Genomic DNA, 20161 nt, shown 5'->3' on the forward strand with positions numbered 1-20161 from the left:
ATCTATTTATACAATGTCTAATGAATTCGATTTAGCTTATTTTGGCCTAATTTAGCCCCTAGAATAAAATAATGTGCAAAATAACAAGTACTTTTGGTGACAAGCCCACCAAACTAGCTCAATAACAAAGGAGTAAGCCTCTCAAGAGGGTCAAATGATCAATAACATGTGTCGTTGGGCCTTAGAGGAGGCCTAATGAAGTCCATAGGTGCCATAATGTGAAATAGGACTCCAAAAATAGTGGACAAGGGGTTGGCCCCTTGTTCTCCAAGTAATAAACCTGTGGTGCTCCCAAATGGATGTGGGGGCACACAAATGTCCTCATGGGTCTCCAAACAAATCGAAGATGCCTGTAGACCATCTGCAAGGGCTAGGATGATGATATAAGTGATGCCACATCATCATATAGATCCTGGACCATCTGCCAAGTGTATGGTGCAACTGTGGAGTCGGCTAGGCATGGTGAACCAGATGCTTCTTTGTCCAATAGGTGAACCACAAGCAATCTCTAAATGACTCTGGGGATCCATGGAATGTTGTCTGTTGTTGTGGAGGCCCATGGCTCTCTACACACACCCTACATGTGCCAATGTAGCCCTCTAGAGGGTTAGGACCCCGTATAGGGAGACCAAACCCAAAATGGAGACCATCTGTAATCCTGCATAAACTCCAATGCGTGCCCTTGCCCTCCAGTACACCAAGTCATTAAAAAAATCAAGTAAAAGAGTTTACAAACCATGGAAAACAGGTGGGCACTTCATAATGGCATGCCCTTCCATAGTGGGCTTTGGCATGTGCAAATGTCTCCAAGCTCAAAGGGGGGTTAACCAAGCACCCTATTAGGTGGTTTCTGCTTCTAAAGGGGGTGGTATGTCCATGGTACATCCTTCAAATGGTGGTGGCATGTGATAAAGTGATGGAACAGAGTAGGGGATGAAGGGGAAAACCTGGGTCACATGCCATGGTACAAGGGTAGCTAATGAAAGGGAAGCCCATACTTGGGTAAATGATGTGTAGGAGGGAGCAATTGTGGTACATGAGTTACCCCGACCTTGATTTTTCCACCCTTCTTCATATGCCTTTTGCCTTTTATGATTTTTCTTTGGTTAACTGCTTGGGGCTCAAGGGAATGAGAGCATGATGTGTAAAGTATAGCAGTGGATACCCCTTTTAAGGTGGGGCAGTTCATTGCCCACCAAGGGTTTGGGACAATCGTGGATTCCTTAATGATGGAGGAGGCTCATCTAGGGCCTATAGGAACCAGGGTGATGGCCTTGGAAGATGGTAGAGCTCATGTATTGGCTTTTGCCTACGTGCTAAATGTGTTTGTCTTGTCCATCTTTTGCATTTTGTGGTACAATTTCTTGTTGAATGTGTCCAATTATGCTTTTTCTTTTCTTTTCTTTTGCATCAACCTTCAAGCATCATTCTAGGCCCGACCCACAGTGTGGGCAAAGGGGAGGGGGTGGTTGACCCTTTGTGGACCCAAATGGGGGGAGTGATGAATGGGATTACAATGAGCGGAAGGGGGTGATATATGTGGATCAGGGAGTGGGACCACACAACCAGAATCGAGGTTTCCCATGTAGTACCATCCCTAAAACCCAAAGGTCAGTAAAAGAGATCCCACGAGACTAGGGTCCAAGGTTAACATCCAAAAGAGACCTAGGGGACAAGAGCACATACCTAGTTCACTCTTTCCGCCAAATCCCTCCATTAATCCATGCACAAGAGTTTCCATGCTAAGTAAACTAAAATATTCAATCATCAAATCACAAGGCATACCTTTAGGTTTGGGAGGCACACCTTCAAACATACGATCATGACAGATGGGTGAGGGACGACATGGCTGGCTCAGGTGGTGGAGAAATGGCACAATGAGCTAGATGGCAGCTGCAAGGGGTTGTTGGCTGTTGGCTGAGGACCATCATAGAGAAAAAATTTCTCCTAAGGATATCACCAACAAAATGGTGGGTAATAGGGACCAAGTCACTAAATTATGGTTCCAAACCCATATGGCGTTTTCTTCAAGGCCTACTATTTTTTACCTAACGAGCTTGGGACTAACATTGGAGAGCAAGGAGTTTCACACCAAAGACCATGATTCTAGTCCCATGTACTTTTTCCAATAGCTTTGCAGTAGCCATGGAGGCCCCTAGAGGTAGGGGTAAACTAACAACAAGGTGTGGTTCAAAAGCTCAAGCGGTTCCACATCACCATATCAAGGACCCAAGCCCACCCCATCTTCTCTTCAAGACCTGCCATTTTTCATCTCCCAAACAAAATACAAGGATGCCTTCCTAAATACGAAAAGGAGAAGATACAAAGAATATAACTGTATTGGCATACATGATATTGAAGAAAATAATTTTTTGGATCTTTTTTGGATAAATTTTAGAAATAGTCGTGGCATTTTGTACTTGTTACTGAGTTTTGTTAATAGCTTAAATTCTCTTTATCTAGCATAGAAAAAAAGTTAGACAGATGAACATATTCCATTGGATTTATGCCATATAGCCACCAATCAACTGGAGCTTGTTTCATGCTAGACATTTTATCATGCATATGCATGTCAGTTAATGGCCTCATTTTTTAAGAAATCTATCAATCTGCATTTGCTTATTACCACCTAAAATGCATTTGATCAGTATTATGATGTTAGGGAAAACTCTATAGACTATTGTCTGTCTACTTCATCATTGTTTCGGTAGTGATTTTACACCTTTCAAGTAACAATATTCCAAATTATATAAACCGTATAAAGGCACTGGTAAGATATCAAGTTAGATATATTACTTCTCTATATATTATTTAAACATTGTTTGGACAGTAATTTTGCAAGTATGAATACTCAAAATGGCATAAAATTGAATGAAGTCTGGATCAGAATCAATTTGTGCACAATATGTAGTGTTATGTTCACAACAAACTCAATCTCTCCATGTAATCTAATTTAGAATTTGCATCACGATTTCCACAATTATTTTATATACATATAGATATTATATCTGCTTATGTGCTTTACATATGTCATATCAAGTTGTATCATATCCAAAATTCATTAAAAATTGTTGTATGCATATCCATATCCCAGTACTAATATCTGTATCCTTAGTAAAAAAACACAACTAGCATGAAAATACCAAAAATCAAAATAACAATAGTTAAAAATACTGTAACTATTGAACAGATTGCAAAGTAAAACTCACCGATCTTTCATACCGATCCCTTTCAACAGAAGTACAGAGTTCAGATGTACACATCAAGCGGTGTTCATTCTTCCAGTAGATATCTGAATCCACAAACAAAATCCATTAATGTTTAACCCCATATGCAAAAATATTCTTAAGCAAAAGAAACCAGCAGGTTAGCTCAACCAGTTTAAGGGCAGAGATCACCGAGAGGTCAGACTCAACTCCAGTACAGTCCTTTGGGGTTAACAGTGAATGTTGTACTCTGGTGGCATTTACTCAAGATGCCATTCACAAAATGTGAGGAAGTGCCTGGACAGTTTTCTCAAGGACATTCTCCATGGATAGAACCAAAAAAAAACAAGGAACTAGTAATGCAAAGTGGTAATCTTGACTGAAATGAATAAAAGAATTATGCAAAGGTGGGATGATTGCTCGTAATTCTTTTTCACACTAATTTTATAAAAATAGGGATGTTTAGTTTTCAAATTTTCAAGTTGTGGAAATGTAAAACACACTAATTTCTAGATAGTGGAAAGCTTGCTTTAGAGACTATAAAAGCCTAGCAAATATAAAATAAATAAAAGAGAAAAAAAAAAGAGAGAGAGTGATAAAAATGTTCTCAAAACAATTTTCACATTATAGTAATTTGATGCTTGTTACCCACGAAAAGTGGGTAACCCCTTGGAGAAATTTTTTCTTCTTTTTGATCAACCAACTAGCCAGCAGCTCTATGATGATCCACATATAGCTTTACTTCAGAGCTCTCCCATATAGCATACTTCTTGAAGGAAAGTGGGTCGTCTATGAAAAGGTACACTAACCATTTCTGTAATCATGTGCTTTCATATAATGTTAAGGGCATTATGTTGATTTTGTAGCTTCACAAGGTCTTCTGCATAGGCTTGTGTCTAGCATGCAAGAGATGAAGTCCTCTTTAGGTGGTTGTTCAAGAAGAGCAACTAATATGATTTATTTATTAAGCCTAAAATAGGAAAAGCACATTAATTAATTAATGTTGGCTAATTGAAAATAATTCTAGGGATAAGTATTTAATTATTTAAGTGACTTGCATCTAATCTCAGCGATTGATCTAAGTGGATTAGGATTTAATCCTAGCTGTCTATCACTTTGGAGATTGTGGATTAGGGATTTTGCTCAATTTGAAATTATAAAGAGAACCTAAGGCGGAGGATGAAGACACATTATTTTGTTGAAGAAGCGATTTTCTCATTAGTGAGAGGCTTGAGTGACTGAGTAGAAAGAGGAAAAGTGTGTAGCAAAGTTTTAGTAGGAAAATTTCAGAGAAAGTCGAGATTCTTGAAGGGGTCCGAGACTTGAAGGAGAACGAGGGGCCGAAATTTGTGTAGGCCAAAACTAAGAAAGGAGGTTGAGAATTCCAGCAGGCCATGTCAAGGAAAGGAGAGGCTGAAACTGCAATAAAGGGGGGAGGAAATTCTTCCAGAGAGCAACTGTACAGGGAGGTCAAATTTAGTACAGGTGGAGACTGAGATTTTCCCAAGTCGTCTCATCTTCCAGCATCCGATTTCTGAAGTCAAATTCTTCCTTAGGCCTACAATCCTAGGGCCTGTTCCAGGTTCTAATATTTTTGTTTTTTCTATGTAATTTCTCCGTGGTTCTAGGCCCCAAATTTTTCAAATTCCAATATAAAGTCAAGGGAGATTTATTGGGCTAAATTTCATTTGTCTTTTGGTGATTTCCTATTTACTTTTCTGCTAAAAACTTACTATTTAAAAGTTGAGAACACCAGTGTATTTATTTTCACAATTTCAGATTTTAACTTGGGTAAATATTATTTTTTGGGTATAAATAACTATGAGAAAAATAAATTAGATCTGGTGTTAAAAGTTAAACACATTCTAATATGGATCACAGGTTAGGCTGGATGATTGACCGCTCTTGATTGTACCCTTCTTTTGACACTTCACCTTGGAGATTATCCTTTGCCCCCAGTCCAATGCAACCTCCCCTTAGGACATTCTTTCCATGATTCATGACAGGCACGAATAAGAGGCATTGATTGATATAACATGCCCAAGATAACCCACACCTACCATTTTCCATCTGTCCCTAGCGTTCATTTCCATTATTTAGGTTGATTGTCATCTGTCATTAGTATTAGCATCCTATATCCACATCTCTGAGTCAAGGCCTAGAAAATTCACCCTAAGAGCCTAATGCAGCATAAAGAAAGAAAAAAGCATATATGGCCACAACTAAATGAAAATGAAAAATGCAAAAGATGGATGGGACCAATAATAAGTGTGTGGGAAAAACCCTAACCTAAGCTCTACCCCCCTCATTAGCCATAACCTAGTTCCTAAACATCTCATGCGCTATTAATCAAAGGAACTTACAATGTCCCAATCCCAATGACCAATAAATGTTACATCTTTAAGGGTATTTGAAAGGCATACAATAAGCTAGTCACCCAAGCTATGCAAGAAAGAAAAGAAAAATCATCGAAGTAAAATGATCCATAAATTGTTGTGGTTATTCGACTAGAAAATTCGTCACAATAAATCTACTAAATATATTAGAAAATTTGAAATCTACACTATGAGAGTTTATTTCTCTTTAGATTTCTAAATATGTCAATTATTCTTTATTGTATGTGGATGCAAATTATAATTATGTTGAAAATAGAAAATATTGAAATAAAAACTCACAAACCATAATCGACACAAGATACATCCTAGGAAACCCTTTCAAGAGGAAACCCATTTGGAAAGTGAGGTCACTCAGATATCTTTTTTGAATAGAAAATGGATGCAAGTACAAAGAAGTAAGGCCTATTGCCCATGGGCTACTACAATGCACAAATCCTATTTGTGTGCTCTCTCCCTATCCCTCTCGGCTACTCTACTCGTCTATGGAAAAAAATGCACTCGAAAAGAATGGAACCCCTTTTCTTCCTAGTGCCCTATTTATAACACAGCCTGATAGCCTACTAGTGGCTAGGTTTGACCCCTCCAACTCTTAACTAGAGTTAAAATATTGGCTCTTCTAGAGTCTTCATCATCATGATCATGTGGATAGTAGGCCCTTTTCCATGATTAATGGGGGCTAACTCAACATCCTCTCAAATTACAATGGTCAAAACAAGAAGGTCAACTTCGGAGTGGCATAACTTTTTCATACAGACTCCGATTGAGGTGATTCTTGGACAGTGAGAAAGGTCATCGTGTGTAGAGTAGCAAAACAAGATGTTGCGCTTAAGCGGCAAAGTTTTACCCCCAAAAAAACATTTGACAACTCAAACTGCTTATAGAAGGTTTCAGGCCCAAATTTGCCAAATTGGGTCTTGTTGACAAAAATGCCCTTGTGTGTTGACTCCTCCACTTTTTCCATTCTAAAAGCATCGAGATGGATGGAAAACAATATAATGATCCATCCAGATCACACCTCCCCATTTTGGGAGGATTTTGGTCCCCAAAATCTTCTACTGAATGAGGTGAGGAAATGTTTTCTCCACCTCTCAGGTGTACAATTTAGCCTTTCCTAGAAACTATCCTTTCAACCCAATTTGCCAAAGCTCATGTTGGCCCTATCTTGTAGTTTTGGACCTCTTATGCAAAACTGTATATTTTTTCAACTCTACCTAAGTATCTAGTGCCAAATCCTATAATGTCCCCATTTTCAGTTCCCCTTATGATGCAGCTAGGATGGATTTCCAAGGTTGGTGATGTCACTTGCTCATGGGAGTGAGATTTCACTAGCAGTGGACTCGGAAGGTTTTGGAGGAGTTTTAAGGGGTCCGACAAGGATCGCTTATAGCATTTCAACATCAAGGCCAATTCTGCACAATTTATTCTTGGTTCCACTGCATTCCGACAATTCCTATAAAACAGGTTATTAATGAGCATATCTTAATTAAATACGCTTGAGGTGTCATTTTGGGAAGAATATTTGATGAAACACCTTAGTGTAATAGCTCATTGGAACCAGAACGAAGAGATCTACAAGATGGGATGGTGAAAAGTGACTTTCAGTTGCCTAAGGGACCATAGAGGCGGATTTGCCAATTTCCCAGATTAAAAGGACTTTAATTAGTCATTTAATTAAATAAAAAGGGGAAATTCTTAATTGTGGAAAAAGGCACAGTGACTAAAATAAAATAAAATAGAAATTCACTTAAGATAAGGATAAGAGGAGAAGCTTTTAGAGCGGGAAATAAAATAATAATAAAAGTGCTTCTAGAAAGTGGAGGAAGGATCCATCAAGCCTTTAAAAGGAGGGAGAGCAAATCATTTGGGACATCTTGGATTTGAGAAATTGTCTTTGGTGAGCTTTGGAGAATCAAGTTCTCATCTTCAGTCAGCCCTAAGACGAAAACCCTTGGGTTATCCGGTGAGATTGGTTGGTGAATTCATTCAAAATTCACATGTGAACTTATCAGTTTAGTTTATTTTGGAGGCTTGATTTAGTATTGTAGCAGATCTTCTGGGAGGCCATCTTGTTGACTACTTATGTTTATCCATCTGTCTATGGAGGGAATGTTGTAGACCTCTTCAATTTCATGTCCATATTTTCCCACAATGTAGTCCAAAATGCACTGAGAAATCTTGCGTCATTGTCTGAAACGATGCTCCTCAGTATCCCAAAGTGCACCCAAACATATCCAAAGAACAAGTTTTCTTCTTGCCCACTAATGGTATTCTTACAAGACATCAAGGTACACATCATGCTAAACTTGTCAACTACCACGAACAGATAGTCATGTCCCTTCCTAGTTGTTCGTAAACCTCCCACAAATTCCATGGAAATGCTTTCTTGAGGCCAAATGGATACAAGGGATGATATAGACCCCATTTCCTGTCACTAGGCTTGTTGGTATGCATCCTCTTATGAACCTAGCTACCCGTTCTTACATATTGGGCCAATACACATACCTCAACATGATGGCCAATGTCTTCCGTACACCAAAGTGCCCTGCAACCTTGGAGGTGTGAGCCTCTCTAATGTTAAATTACGAAATACCAGCCGATTTATTTTCTCACAGCAATTTATTTTATGCCCAAAATTTATTTATTTAGCCAAATAAATAATGAATTACCAAAAAATAAAATCATTGGTATTTTCAACTTCTAGAGATGAATATATGCAACGATATTTAAATCAGAGAGATCAATCAAACATTGCAAAAATAATTCACCCACAACAAAACTTTGCCATCTATTAATCTAGAAATTTTGGGTTTTTGACTCATAAAGATACAACGAAAAATACAATAATTGGAACATGTAACTCAGCCCCCACAGGATGAATTCGGACCAAGGAATTCAACCACGTAGAAATCGACCTCTAGAATAAATTGGCTTGGAGAAAACCAACCCAATCAATCAGATGGCAAATCGACCTACGCCCTCCTTGCGTGTTATCAATGCGCCTCAGGAAAACTCAGCCCCCAGCAATTTGGCTGTCTCCAAATCAAATTGACCTTCCTCCAACAACTTGACCCTGCAATCTCCTCAACTTGGCCTCCTAGATTCATCGTGCTTCTCCTCATTTGCGCTCCACTGAGCCACTCGCACTAGAGAAAATCGCTTTCTTGACTCGCTCTCTTGAGTTCTAGTGTGTCTTCACCTCTTCGCTAGGCTTCCTTTATAATCTTCAAGAAGCCCAAACCCCAAACCCTAATCTCCCTTCTAGAAGATCTTGGAGATCAATGGTTGACATTATTTCTAAGTCACCTAAATAATTAAATTATTTATCCTTAGAAAATGACTTAATAGTCCACAATAGTTAACTAAATTTATTTATTATACTTTTCCTAGGTTCAACTTAGGAAAGAAAACATAAATCACTTACTCCACCAAGCAAGCACCTAGAGAAGCAATAAATCATCTCCCACAAGCTAAGACACCAATCCTATGCAGAAGACCTTCCGAACTTATCACAAGATTCAACATCTAATCAGCCACAATCACTCACCTTTAGGAATACATAACTTACCTAGCCTGTAGAGTAACCCATCTTGGAGATGGTAGTCAACTGTGATGTCACCATCATGCACATGACTCTAGCTCTACAATTGTTGAAACACCTCTTTGAAGTTCTCATCCTCTGAATATGCCTTTCTCTATGCATCATGGGTGAATGGCTCCATGTGCACAAGAATTCCCAAAGTTATGATCTTTGATGTGAGTGACCTTGAAAGCATGTCAACCAACTTGTTTGTGTTTCCCTTCTTGTACTTGATCACTAAATGAAATTGTTGTAAAAATCGCATTCACTTGTAATACATGATTCACTATAGCTTACTCTGGACCTACAAATACTATAGTGGCTAATGGTTTATGTGGATTACTGTCTCCTTCCCCACCAAATGGTGTGTTCACTTCTTCATAGCTTACACCAAGGCATAGAGCTCCTTGTTGTAGGTGGCGTAGTTAAAAATTTCCCCATGAAATACTTATGAATGGTAGAATACAAGTATTCTTCCCTACATCAACATCGCTCCCATAACATGCCCACTTGCATCTGTCTCCACTTCGAAGGGTTGTTGCAAGTTTGGTAATGTCAAAACTAGTGCTTGACTGATCTTCTTTTTTAATTCCTCAATGGCCCTTTGTTGACCGTTTCCCCAGTGGAAACTCTTACCACTTGTTGTTATGGCAGGGAGTGGTGTTGCTAACATGAAAATGAGGCTATGAATTTCCTCAGGTACTGTGATGCCCCAACAAAACTCCTAATCTCATAAACATTAGTAGGCATCAACCATCTCATTATGGCCTCCATATTGGTTGGATCGATTTTCAACACATAGCAAAAACCCTCGTTGACTAGCAAGATCAAATGGTCACAAAACCCTAATGGGTTTAATAATCATGCAAGCAACTACCCAGAAAGATCACAAAATAGACTAGTTTTCCTCTTACCAAGTTATTGCTAAACCAATTATTATAGGAAATAATAGCGTCCTAAATGATAGTGTTGTAGCTGCTACAACCACTCTCCAAAACTTTGCCTTCGCTTCGTTTTGGAGCCTCCCTCCTCGAAATCATAGCAGCTTTCCTACACTATTCAGGTACTTGTGTTTATTTGATTTTATTTGTCACTTAACAGCTTGTGTTCACTTACTTGTTCCGTTGACTAACCACAAGCTAACCTAGCACTTGATTCACATTCGGTATTTGTGTTGTCTGGAGAAACCGCACAATCCTGGAGGGCAGTCTGTCTTCCCCTTAGAAATTGCGCAGAACAACCCAGCAGCTGCCCTGCACTCAAAAACTGCGCAAAAAAGGCCAGTCGCCTTGCTCCCAAAAATTGCGCAGAGCAGGCAGCCCAACCTTGCTCTGGAAAATTGCCCAGATCCATCCGACAGTGAGCTGAGGCTCAAAACTGCGTTGACCCAACAGGCAGCCAGCCTTGCTCTGGGAAACTATGCAAAAGCTTTTCCCTCAATGACTATTCATTCCATGTGCCAGTAGGTTGCCCGGTCCCCTCCAGAACTATGCAATCCTTCCTTACATGTCGGCCATCTTTTCCCAAAAAAGTAAAAAAAACAAAAGGCGAAAAAACATCCCTAGATTTTAGGGATCTATTTTAAGCCGCTGGAGTTACATGCAAAGTTGATTTTTAGAAACTTTTGCCAAGTGTCGCTTTTTCCTATTTTTGTGGCATACGCGTCATAAACCCTAAGTTCGCCAAATCTATTTAATGGACGCCCCAGAGCTCATTCTTCACATTTGATCTTGGAGCTCTAGCATTCCTGAGGCATCTAGGAACCTTTGGCACAACTTTTCCGAGTAAGTTTTGCTTTTCATGTCTTTTGCTACTTTTTTTGTCACTTTTTATTTCTTGGCTTGTGTGAGTGTTGTTTTCCTTGTTTTATTGAACGACCGTTGGCGTTTTAATGTATTTTAACTTATAAAAGTGTTGTTTCGAGTTTTGTATTGCATTTCCTTAGTGTCGCATGCATAACATTGTTTTTGCACTGACAGTCGTCGTTGTCGCGACTCTCTTCATGAGCTTATTTGTTTTTCCGTTTGACTGATTTTTGCACCTGCTTGAATTGCATGCATGTCTATTCACTCAAATTTGCACTAGCTTTGCACACACATTCAGTCCTTCCCGTTTTTAGGTTGCCCTTGGGCAGATCTGGGCTGCCTTGGCCCAGATCTTGCTTCTCTCAGCATGCATTGCGCATTCCCGGAAGTCAAAGCTCTACCTTGCCTCCAGGAATTGCGTAGTTGGCACATTCCCAGAAGTCAAAGCTCTACCTTGCCTCCAGGAATTGCGCAGAGGTTGCCCACACTGGCTCCCAGCTATGCTCTGCGCAATCCTGGGAGGCAAAATCCCAGTCCTACTCACTAGAACTGCACATTGCGTAGTTCTAGCCAGCAACCCAGCTAGACTGAACTACGCATTGCACAATTCCATTCCACAGTCAACCTCTCTGGACTGCGCATTGCACAGTTCTAGTTAGCAATAGGCCTCACTGGCAACTGGGACTACGTAATGCGCAGTTCCAGCTGACAGTCTCCCAGCCTCTCGGAGTCAATGCTGCGCAATCTTGCCCAGCAGTCACCCAGTTCGTTGCATGACTGATTCCCGAGTTGCTTTATGTTTTCGGATGACCTTGGCTTGCCGTGAGTGTCTTCTCTGTCTCCAGGTACAACAGGTATTGAGCAACTTCTCAGCAGTACAGGTAACATGGCCTCCAAGAGAGCTAGATCAAAGGGCACAGTTGAAAGCAGTACTGGAGATGTGGTTGAACAGTTGTCTATGAGCTTGCCCGTGTACACGGACACACACTTGCTCATTGAGAAAGACATCAAGATCACATGGCAAGACATCAACACTATATTCGCAGGCAGCTTTGAGGAGAATTTGGAGGACCGACAAGTCTATGTCAACATTCATAAGTCAGGATTGTACAAGGTTGCATGCAGGTATCCCACCTTCCTATGCACAGATGTGATCCACTGGATTGTCTCACACACTGATCCTAAGACGATGATATTGAGCAGTGTCAGTGGAGTAGAGCTTGCTACCTTCAGGACATAAGATTATCAACAGATGTATCATTTGCCGCAGTCGGTGAATAGGATGGATGCACCATTCTACACTTCCAACAATAGCGCGAATACAAGAGACATCTTGAAGCGTTGGGTAAGGGAGCCATCAAAGTTTAGGACAGCACCCAACCAAATATATAAGACAAAGACACTCAGGAAGGCTTACTAACTCTTGGTCATCTTTGCATGTCGCTTGTATGGCCAAGAGAGTACAGAGACCTTCCCGCAAAGTTGGGTTGTTATGTTGGATCAGCTGGCAAGTGAAGGAAAACCTTTCAACTGGTTCGACATGTTGGCTCTCTAGCTGAAAGTGCATGTATCAAATTCCCAGAGTCCGCCCAAGGATCAACAAGCAAGATTCTTCATGTCTGCCTACCTACTCGATGCAATCTGTGCCCGTCAACAATTTCCTAGCATGGGTTGGGCATGGACACCTTCAGAGAATATTGTGAACGTATATTTCAAGTTGCTTTCAGAATGTAGCTATCGAGGATTCATGGCTAGACTTTCTGACCACTTCGTTGCCCCTCTAAACACAATGATCTTTGAACAAGATCCGCATTGCATGTCCCAAGCAGCAATGGAGACGTTGTTGAACATTGCGGATTGGTACACCTCACCCGATGGCACCTTCATCAAGATGTACAGTGCGGAGAAGGCTCCACATTTGTTGTCAAAGTTTGCCACGAACAAGTTGGTCATGCAGGAGGTTGCATACCACATCTCGACAGGGTTATCAGCTGGATTTCACAAGAAGAAGAAGGCACCATGGCCTATCCTTCCTTTGCGGATTGGGTTGTACGCGATCCGGAGTTTGAAAGAAGCAGATGTCAAGGTCAAGGACTTCAAGAAGTTTCATTTCGACACCAAGAGTTTCAATCCGTACGATCCACATGGCTTATGCAGGGACCACTATTCGAGAGTGTACTATCCTTGGATCCACAGGGTGTGTCATTAGCCAGAGGAAGACACATGGAGATATTGCTATAACTCCTCCAGGCTCAATCAACCGATCAGCATGGCATGGGAGTGGCTAGCAGCAGCACAAGGAGCAACAACGACAGCAGCAGCAAGCAGCAAACCTGCACAAGACAAAGGCAAGAGGAAGATTGCCGAAAGCACAGAGGCGGAGCAAAGCTACAAGTTTAAGGAAGATCCACTTGTTGAGAGAGTAGCTTTGGAGATAGAAGCAAAGAGGCGACAGCGCGACAGAAGAGGAGCACAAAAAAGGAGAGATAAGCAAAGACTGGAAGAGACGGAGAGGAAGTTGCAGGAAGTAGAGCAGAAGCTCAAAGAAGAATAGGAGTTGTGCAGAAGAGAGAAGGAAGCGCAGCAGGAACAGGAACAGAGGAGGTGCAAGGCACACAAACAGCGCAAACTGCGCCGATACAGGTTGAAGACTCAAATCCACCACTAGCAGATGAGGAACAAGGTGAGCAGCCGCAGGAACAGGAACTTGCTCAGCAGGATGAACAAATGGATGCGGAGATGGAACAGTCGAAACAAGATCAGGACACTGACCTCCTGCCAAAAGCAACTAAGGTCACCCCACACGCTTCACCAGCTCCATTAGTAGAGCAAGTCCTGAGTGAACAAGGGGATATTGTTCTCCTTGAGGATGATTTGGGAGCAGATGTGTACAACAAATCCTTTGACGAGTCACAACACAGAGTTGTAGAGGGACGTAGAGGGCACATCCCAGATGAGCATGCATCACCTGCACACTTTGAAGAATGGGTGATTGTTTTAGATGTGTAAAGACATCCAACTGCCTTGGTCGATGCTACAAAGGCTTATTCCAAAGCCACGAGCTCAAGTGTGAAATTCTTAATAGCAGAAATGAGCGCATGGCTAAGGAATTGCAAGCAGCCAGGCAAAGAGAGGAACAATCAACAGGATCCGCCAAAGCAGAGATGAAAAAGCGATATTGTTGAAGTATCGGCTCTTGAGACAGTCATGCAGAGACTATATGACAGGTTCGTCACCATACACAAGACAGTTGTCCATCTACATGATCATCAGCAACGCTGCACTAAGATAATGTGAACACTCACAGATATACATGTCGTTGTTGATCATGTACAGATATGGACAATGAGGTACAAGGGAACCCCGCTTCACTTGCACAAGATGATGAAGTTGCAGGTAGAGTGAGGAACTCCCGCTGCTCATCACCAATGCTGAGGCTTCGTACGCACGGTTGTTCAAGAGTTTGGAGGTCGTGCTGAGAAAGTATGGCACCCTATCAATCGGAACACTCATCGAAGCCAAAGAGAAAAACCAAGTCCGATTGGAGCTTGATGCGTACTTTGATCAGTTCATGCACATGGCCACCAACACAAATTTGCAAATCAGCGTAGAGAACATGCAAAGATATGTCGTCAGTCCAGCCGTGCTCATGACTAAGTTGTGCATGTTACAAGACGAGTTGGACAGAGGTTCCAAATCAATATACCCAGAATGGCTGGAGGCAAGAGTTCGTTTCGAGAAAGACATCATCAAACAGTACGCGGGCACTATTATGCAATACCAAGCTTGGCATCAGTTCGTCACCAAGGATCACAGAGAGGATGTTGATGAGCTGGTCTTTCCACAGCAGTCCAAGTCTTAGCGTTGTCTTATCTAGCTAACTCAAGCCCATTTTTGTCCCACATGGGTATATGTGGAAAATGTATTATTATTGTAAACATGATGTAAAGTGAAATTCCAAGTGTCATTAGTGGAATGCAAACAGTGATATGTAATGTAAAGAGTTATGTAATGAAGTTGAAGAGTCATGAGGGTGGTCTAAGAGTCACAAATGGGAATGTCAAGGGTCACCCCACCCTTTGTTATAAATAGAACCTCATAACTCATAGATCAGGGTTTTGGGAGCCAAGTTTTTCTAGGCATTGCTTAAAGAGGGCTTGGAGAGTATTGTGACGAGCCTTGGCTTCTCCATAGTGCAGAGCAAGTACATCTCTTTAGAGGAGCAAGCGGTGTTGACTGTAACGTTCCACTATTGGGGCTAGTGGCTAGCAATGGTGTATGTATGGATGGAACTTTCACTTTATATGATATAACAGAGCCAACACATCTTCATGCATATGTTGTTATTGTAGTTCGACTATTTTGGTTACTTTAGAAATGTATGTTGTTTAACTTATGCATTTGTGTATGAACTATTTCGTATACGATTGTATGAATCTCGTTGAAGTTGTGTCGCTGGTTTAACCCATCACTTTGGATTGTCGACTATTCTGCTTTCCAGCGTGTGATGCCATTCAGCTCGTGTGTTCCTTTCAAGCAACGTACTATTACAGGCTTCTAAGGGATACACTTCTTTCCCCCTCCGTGTGCTAGAACCTCCCCATGCATCCCTCTTGACTCGCTGCAAGGTCACACACTTGCTTCCGACAAAAAAATCTTGCTTACCTCTACGCACTATCGCAGTCAAGGCATAGCCTTACTACCCACAATTGGGACTCCTACTCCAAACAGTCTAAGGTCTAGTTGGGACTTCTTACCGGGGAGATCCCCTGACATGTTGGCGGATCCAGCACCGTCAACAGATAGCTATTATTGCAACTCGACAAAAGGATTATAGGACAAGTTAATCTTCCTCCCTACTAGATCATTATTACAAGAAGCACTAGGGTATTCCATGCAAGTTGCATGTGCAACTCCAATAGAGTTTAAGGGCCAAGTTAATCTTCCTCCCTATTATGTTGAGATTACAAGAAGCACTAAGGTCTGCTCTCTTAGTTGCAAATGCAACTCCTAGAGATCACAGGACAAGATAGCCTTTTTATATGTTATGTGAAGATCATAGGAAGCACTAGGGTCCTTTATGCCACAAAGATTACAAGATAGGTTATCCTTCCCTTCTCCTATGTAAAGATTACAATAAGTGTTAGGGTCCTCCCTACTAGTTGCACAGCTAAAACCCATGCTCGCATACCAACTCCCAAGCTCTTAACAAACATAGAACCAAAAATCAATATCAAAGAAAGGAGAATGGAAGAATGGGTAGTTGTAAATCCTCTCCTCCTTCACAAAGGCTATATATATAATGAATCTTTCTATTACATGTCTCTTCATATTTGACCACATGTGTTGCCTCCTCACAATTGTTATGGTATTTTGTGTTGAGAAATATAGCTTGAGCATGAGGTTATTGCACAAGTTAGGTGTCAATGTGCGAGAAATAGTTCAAATTTACTTCTAGTGACCACTTAGTAAAGGATATAATACCATCTTGTAATTTCACTTATTAAAAGTGAAATTTCAGTTTCCCTAGATCTCTTAAATATTAGCAATCTAAATGAAATATTCTAGAGATTTCCAAAATATTAGTGAGTTGGATTTGATGTAATCTTAGTCGTACATCTCAATGTTGAGATAAGGTGGTTGCTAAGATGAAGGAGATTGATTACAAGGATATGGGAGATCAGTTGCTCAGATTGAAGATATTAGCTATCTCACTCAAAGCATAAGTAAGGACACAATGGGAGAAGTTGTATACACAAATTTTGGACATCAAGAAGAATCGGGAGAATGGAGAAAGATCGGATGAGAAAATTCGGAGCACAAGAGAGGAGCCAAGGTCAAATCAAATCGAACAAGATGTGCGACAATTCAGTAAAGTGCAGATTTGAGTATCCAGCAGGCAGATCTAGTAGATCAAGAAGATCTAGTGCATATTTGAGTGTCCAGCGGGTTGAAAACCTCAGTTTTGAGTTATCAATGTAAGTTTTGATCATTAATGATAGGAAAATTTTACATTTTGGTAACCCAGATTCCCTGCACAAGGCACATCATGCAATTCTTTGAAGGCAGTGTTGGGACCATTTGCCTTATTTAGAATTGTTTGGAACAATTATCTTCAACTCTTGAGATTTCTTTCTTCGATTTCAATAAGTACTCATCCTATCCAATTTCCCTGAGTATCATCAATTTCAAATCAATCTCACATGAGCATATAGTAGCTGCATGCCCCCTCCTACTAAGAGCATCAACAACTCTATTTTCTTTTCCTTTGACGTCCCTTTTTTCGAAGGCATATTTGCTAGGAAATTCTAGCCATCTTTTATGTCTCAACTCAAAATTCTGAATAGGTAGCGCCTCCACATTCTTAGCGAATTGCCATAGTTGAATCTTCTAAAACATGAATTAGGGAATTCTACTCGTGAACATTGAGTTCTCCCCATTCATAACAAACAACACAGTTTCCCTAAATGAGAACCTCTCTAGTTCATTTTATGCATGCATCTATGCATACAATAAGGTGCTCTTTACACTTAGCCATACATTCAAACTTCTTATCTTGCTTATGCAAAGATGTGATATAGTGCACAAAATCCATCTATGAACCTTCAATAGTAACTTGCTAATCCCATGAATGACTTGACATCACCAACATTCTTTGGAGTAGACCATTCAATGATAGCCTTCATTTTGTACGAATTAACTACAATTCCCTTTTCAAATCTAATGTGACTGACGCATCGGCCCTTGTTTACATTAAAATTTGCATTTGGTCAATATAGCATAAAGTTTATGCTCTTCATACTTGTAATATCAATCACAAAAATTCTTAATGCACTTCCTCCAGGTAAATGAGGATGTCATCTAGAATGTCGTTTGGGCATTGGTTAACCCCAAAGATAGCACCACAAATTCATAATGTCCATAACATATCCAAAATGTCGTTATGTACACATCAACAACTTTGATTAAGATCTAGTGGTGACCGAACCTCAAATCTATCTTCGAAGACTTTGGCTCCTCTCATTTGATCAAATTGATCATCAATCCTTAGCAATGAGTATAAATTCTCAATTTCCACTTTGTTTACTTGCATGTAGTCAATGCCCAATCTAAGTATGCCATCTATCACTTTCACAAGAAGTATAGGTGCTATGGAACATGAAGCTCGGGAATTTACTCAAATAATGAGAATTGAGATTTGATATAAAAGAAGATTAATTGATAGAAAGATGAGCCCTTACAAAATAAAGGCATGGATAACCTTGGTGCACTTTACGAATGAGTATGACCATTTACTAATTACTATTTATTGATTGCTCTTATTATTTTATTATTTCATTAATTTTCTTTATTATTATTTTAACGTAGCATATTTTTGCTCTTATTCCTATTATTTTTTGTATATGTCATTACCCTTTTCAAGATGTGCTTTGTCCTCAAAGCAAGGCTAATGAAGGATATTGTTGACGAAACTTATCTATCTTCCAACATAGGAAGTATGTTTTGAGTTCCCTGATGTTGTTCCAACATTTTCTTGAGACATGATACATTAAAAAAGTTGTGGATATGGCTGCAAACTGATAAATCCAATCCATATGCTACTTGATTGATCTTCCTGTTAATCTAATATGGCCCATAAACTTGCGAACCAACTTGTTTTTCCTTGTTTCTTAAGTGATAATTATCCGTATGATTGGAGTCTCATGAATACCCAATCTCTAGATTCAAATTCTCTTTTCATTCTATGTTGATTTCCTTGTTGCTTCATATGGTTCCATCCAGCTATTAAGTTTTCTTCAAGTATTTGCTAAACTTTTTCAACTTTCATCTAATTGATTCATTGTGGTAAGAACCTTTGTTTCGCTCAGGGAAAACTTCTCCCATTTAGGAGGTTCGTACCCATACAAAGCTTGAAAGGGAGTCATTTTAGATGCAAAGTACACAGAGTTATACCACCATTCTATAAGGTGCAGCCATTGAAACCACTTATTTTTCTTATTAATTACAAAACAACAAAGGTAGTATTCACAAGATTTATTAACAAACAACTATAAGACTGTCTTTTTTATGTTTTCTCCAATATTTCCCCCCACCCCCACTTTGTTTGGGAGTGGTAAGTTGAACTCATGTTTGCACAACTCCTTCCAAAAATTACATTTAAATCTAGCATCCTTGTTACTAACAATAATCTTCAAAAAGTTGTGCAATTTGTAAATATTTTTGCAAAGCACGATTTGTTTTATTGAATTTGTTTTCTTCACACCCATGAAATGTGAATACTTAGTTACTACATCAACCACCATAAGGATTTTTGTCTTTCCCTTTTGACATGGGTAAACCTTCAATGAAGTCCATGGAAATTTCTTCACACTTTTGGTTTGGGATGTTTAGGGGGGTGGAGAAGCCCTGGGGACATAACATTTCCACTTTTGTTTCTTTGGTATTCCTCGTACTCCGATACATATTTTTGAATGTCCCTATTCATCCCCTTCCTAAAAATGATTGTCATGCATTATAGTAAATTTTGAAAAAATCTGCATGCCTTATAGCTAGTGAGTTGTGAGACTCCTTTAGAGTCTTAGGCTTAAATTTTGATGTTAAGCTTAGATAAATTCTTACTTTGTACCAAAGGAGGTCATTCTTCCATTCAAAATTTAGATTTTGACTTGGATTATCGATTATGGAACATGTTTTCTGAATCCTTGGCATATTCGCTTCAAATTTCTTCCAACCATCTAGGAACTACAACCAAGGCTACATATGACACTTACTCTTCATTCTTACATGAAAGAGCATCAACAATTATTGTCCTTCCCTTTTTTTGATGTAGTATTTCCATATCAAAGTTCAAATTTTTTTATCCACTTTTTTTGTTTTATTGCCAACGTTTTTTGTTTAGAAGATATTGAGACTACTATAATCTATATGTATCAAAAATTTGCTTCCTAGAAGATATTGTCGCCATTTTGCTAATGATGTATAATGGCAAGTATCTAATTATCATATGTAGACCCAAAGCATTCTCTCTTAATGAGTTTCCAAACTCTTATATATTATTACATGGTCTTCTTCCCAGAAGATCTATACGTATCAAAAAGTTGCTTCCTAGAAGATATTGTCACCATTTTGCTAATGCATGTATAATGGCAAGCATTTCCTTCTAATATGTAGACCCAA

General features: G+C 39.8%; 1 protein-coding gene across 1 annotated transcript in view; it reads right to left on the reverse strand.

Annotated features, from left to right (window-relative positions):
• The window catches only part of LOC149223001 (uncharacterized), a 69862-nt gene that overhangs the window by 22030 nt on the left and 27671 nt on the right, over nt 1-20161 (reverse strand). Inside the window, exon 2 of the mRNA XM_089383215.1 lies at nt 3210-3292. Coding sequence (XP_089239341.1) covers nt 3210-3292 — 83 coding nt within the window. The remainder of the gene's footprint in view (nt 1-3209; nt 3293-20161) is intronic.

The sequence above is a fragment of the Pinus tabuliformis genome, chromosome Q (genome assembly GCF_031772625.1).
Source record: "Pinus tabuliformis cultivar Carrire ecotype Pingquan chromosome Q, CPIR1, whole genome shotgun sequence".
Taxonomy (NCBI): Eukaryota; Viridiplantae; Streptophyta; class Pinopsida; order Pinales; family Pinaceae; genus Pinus; species Pinus tabuliformis.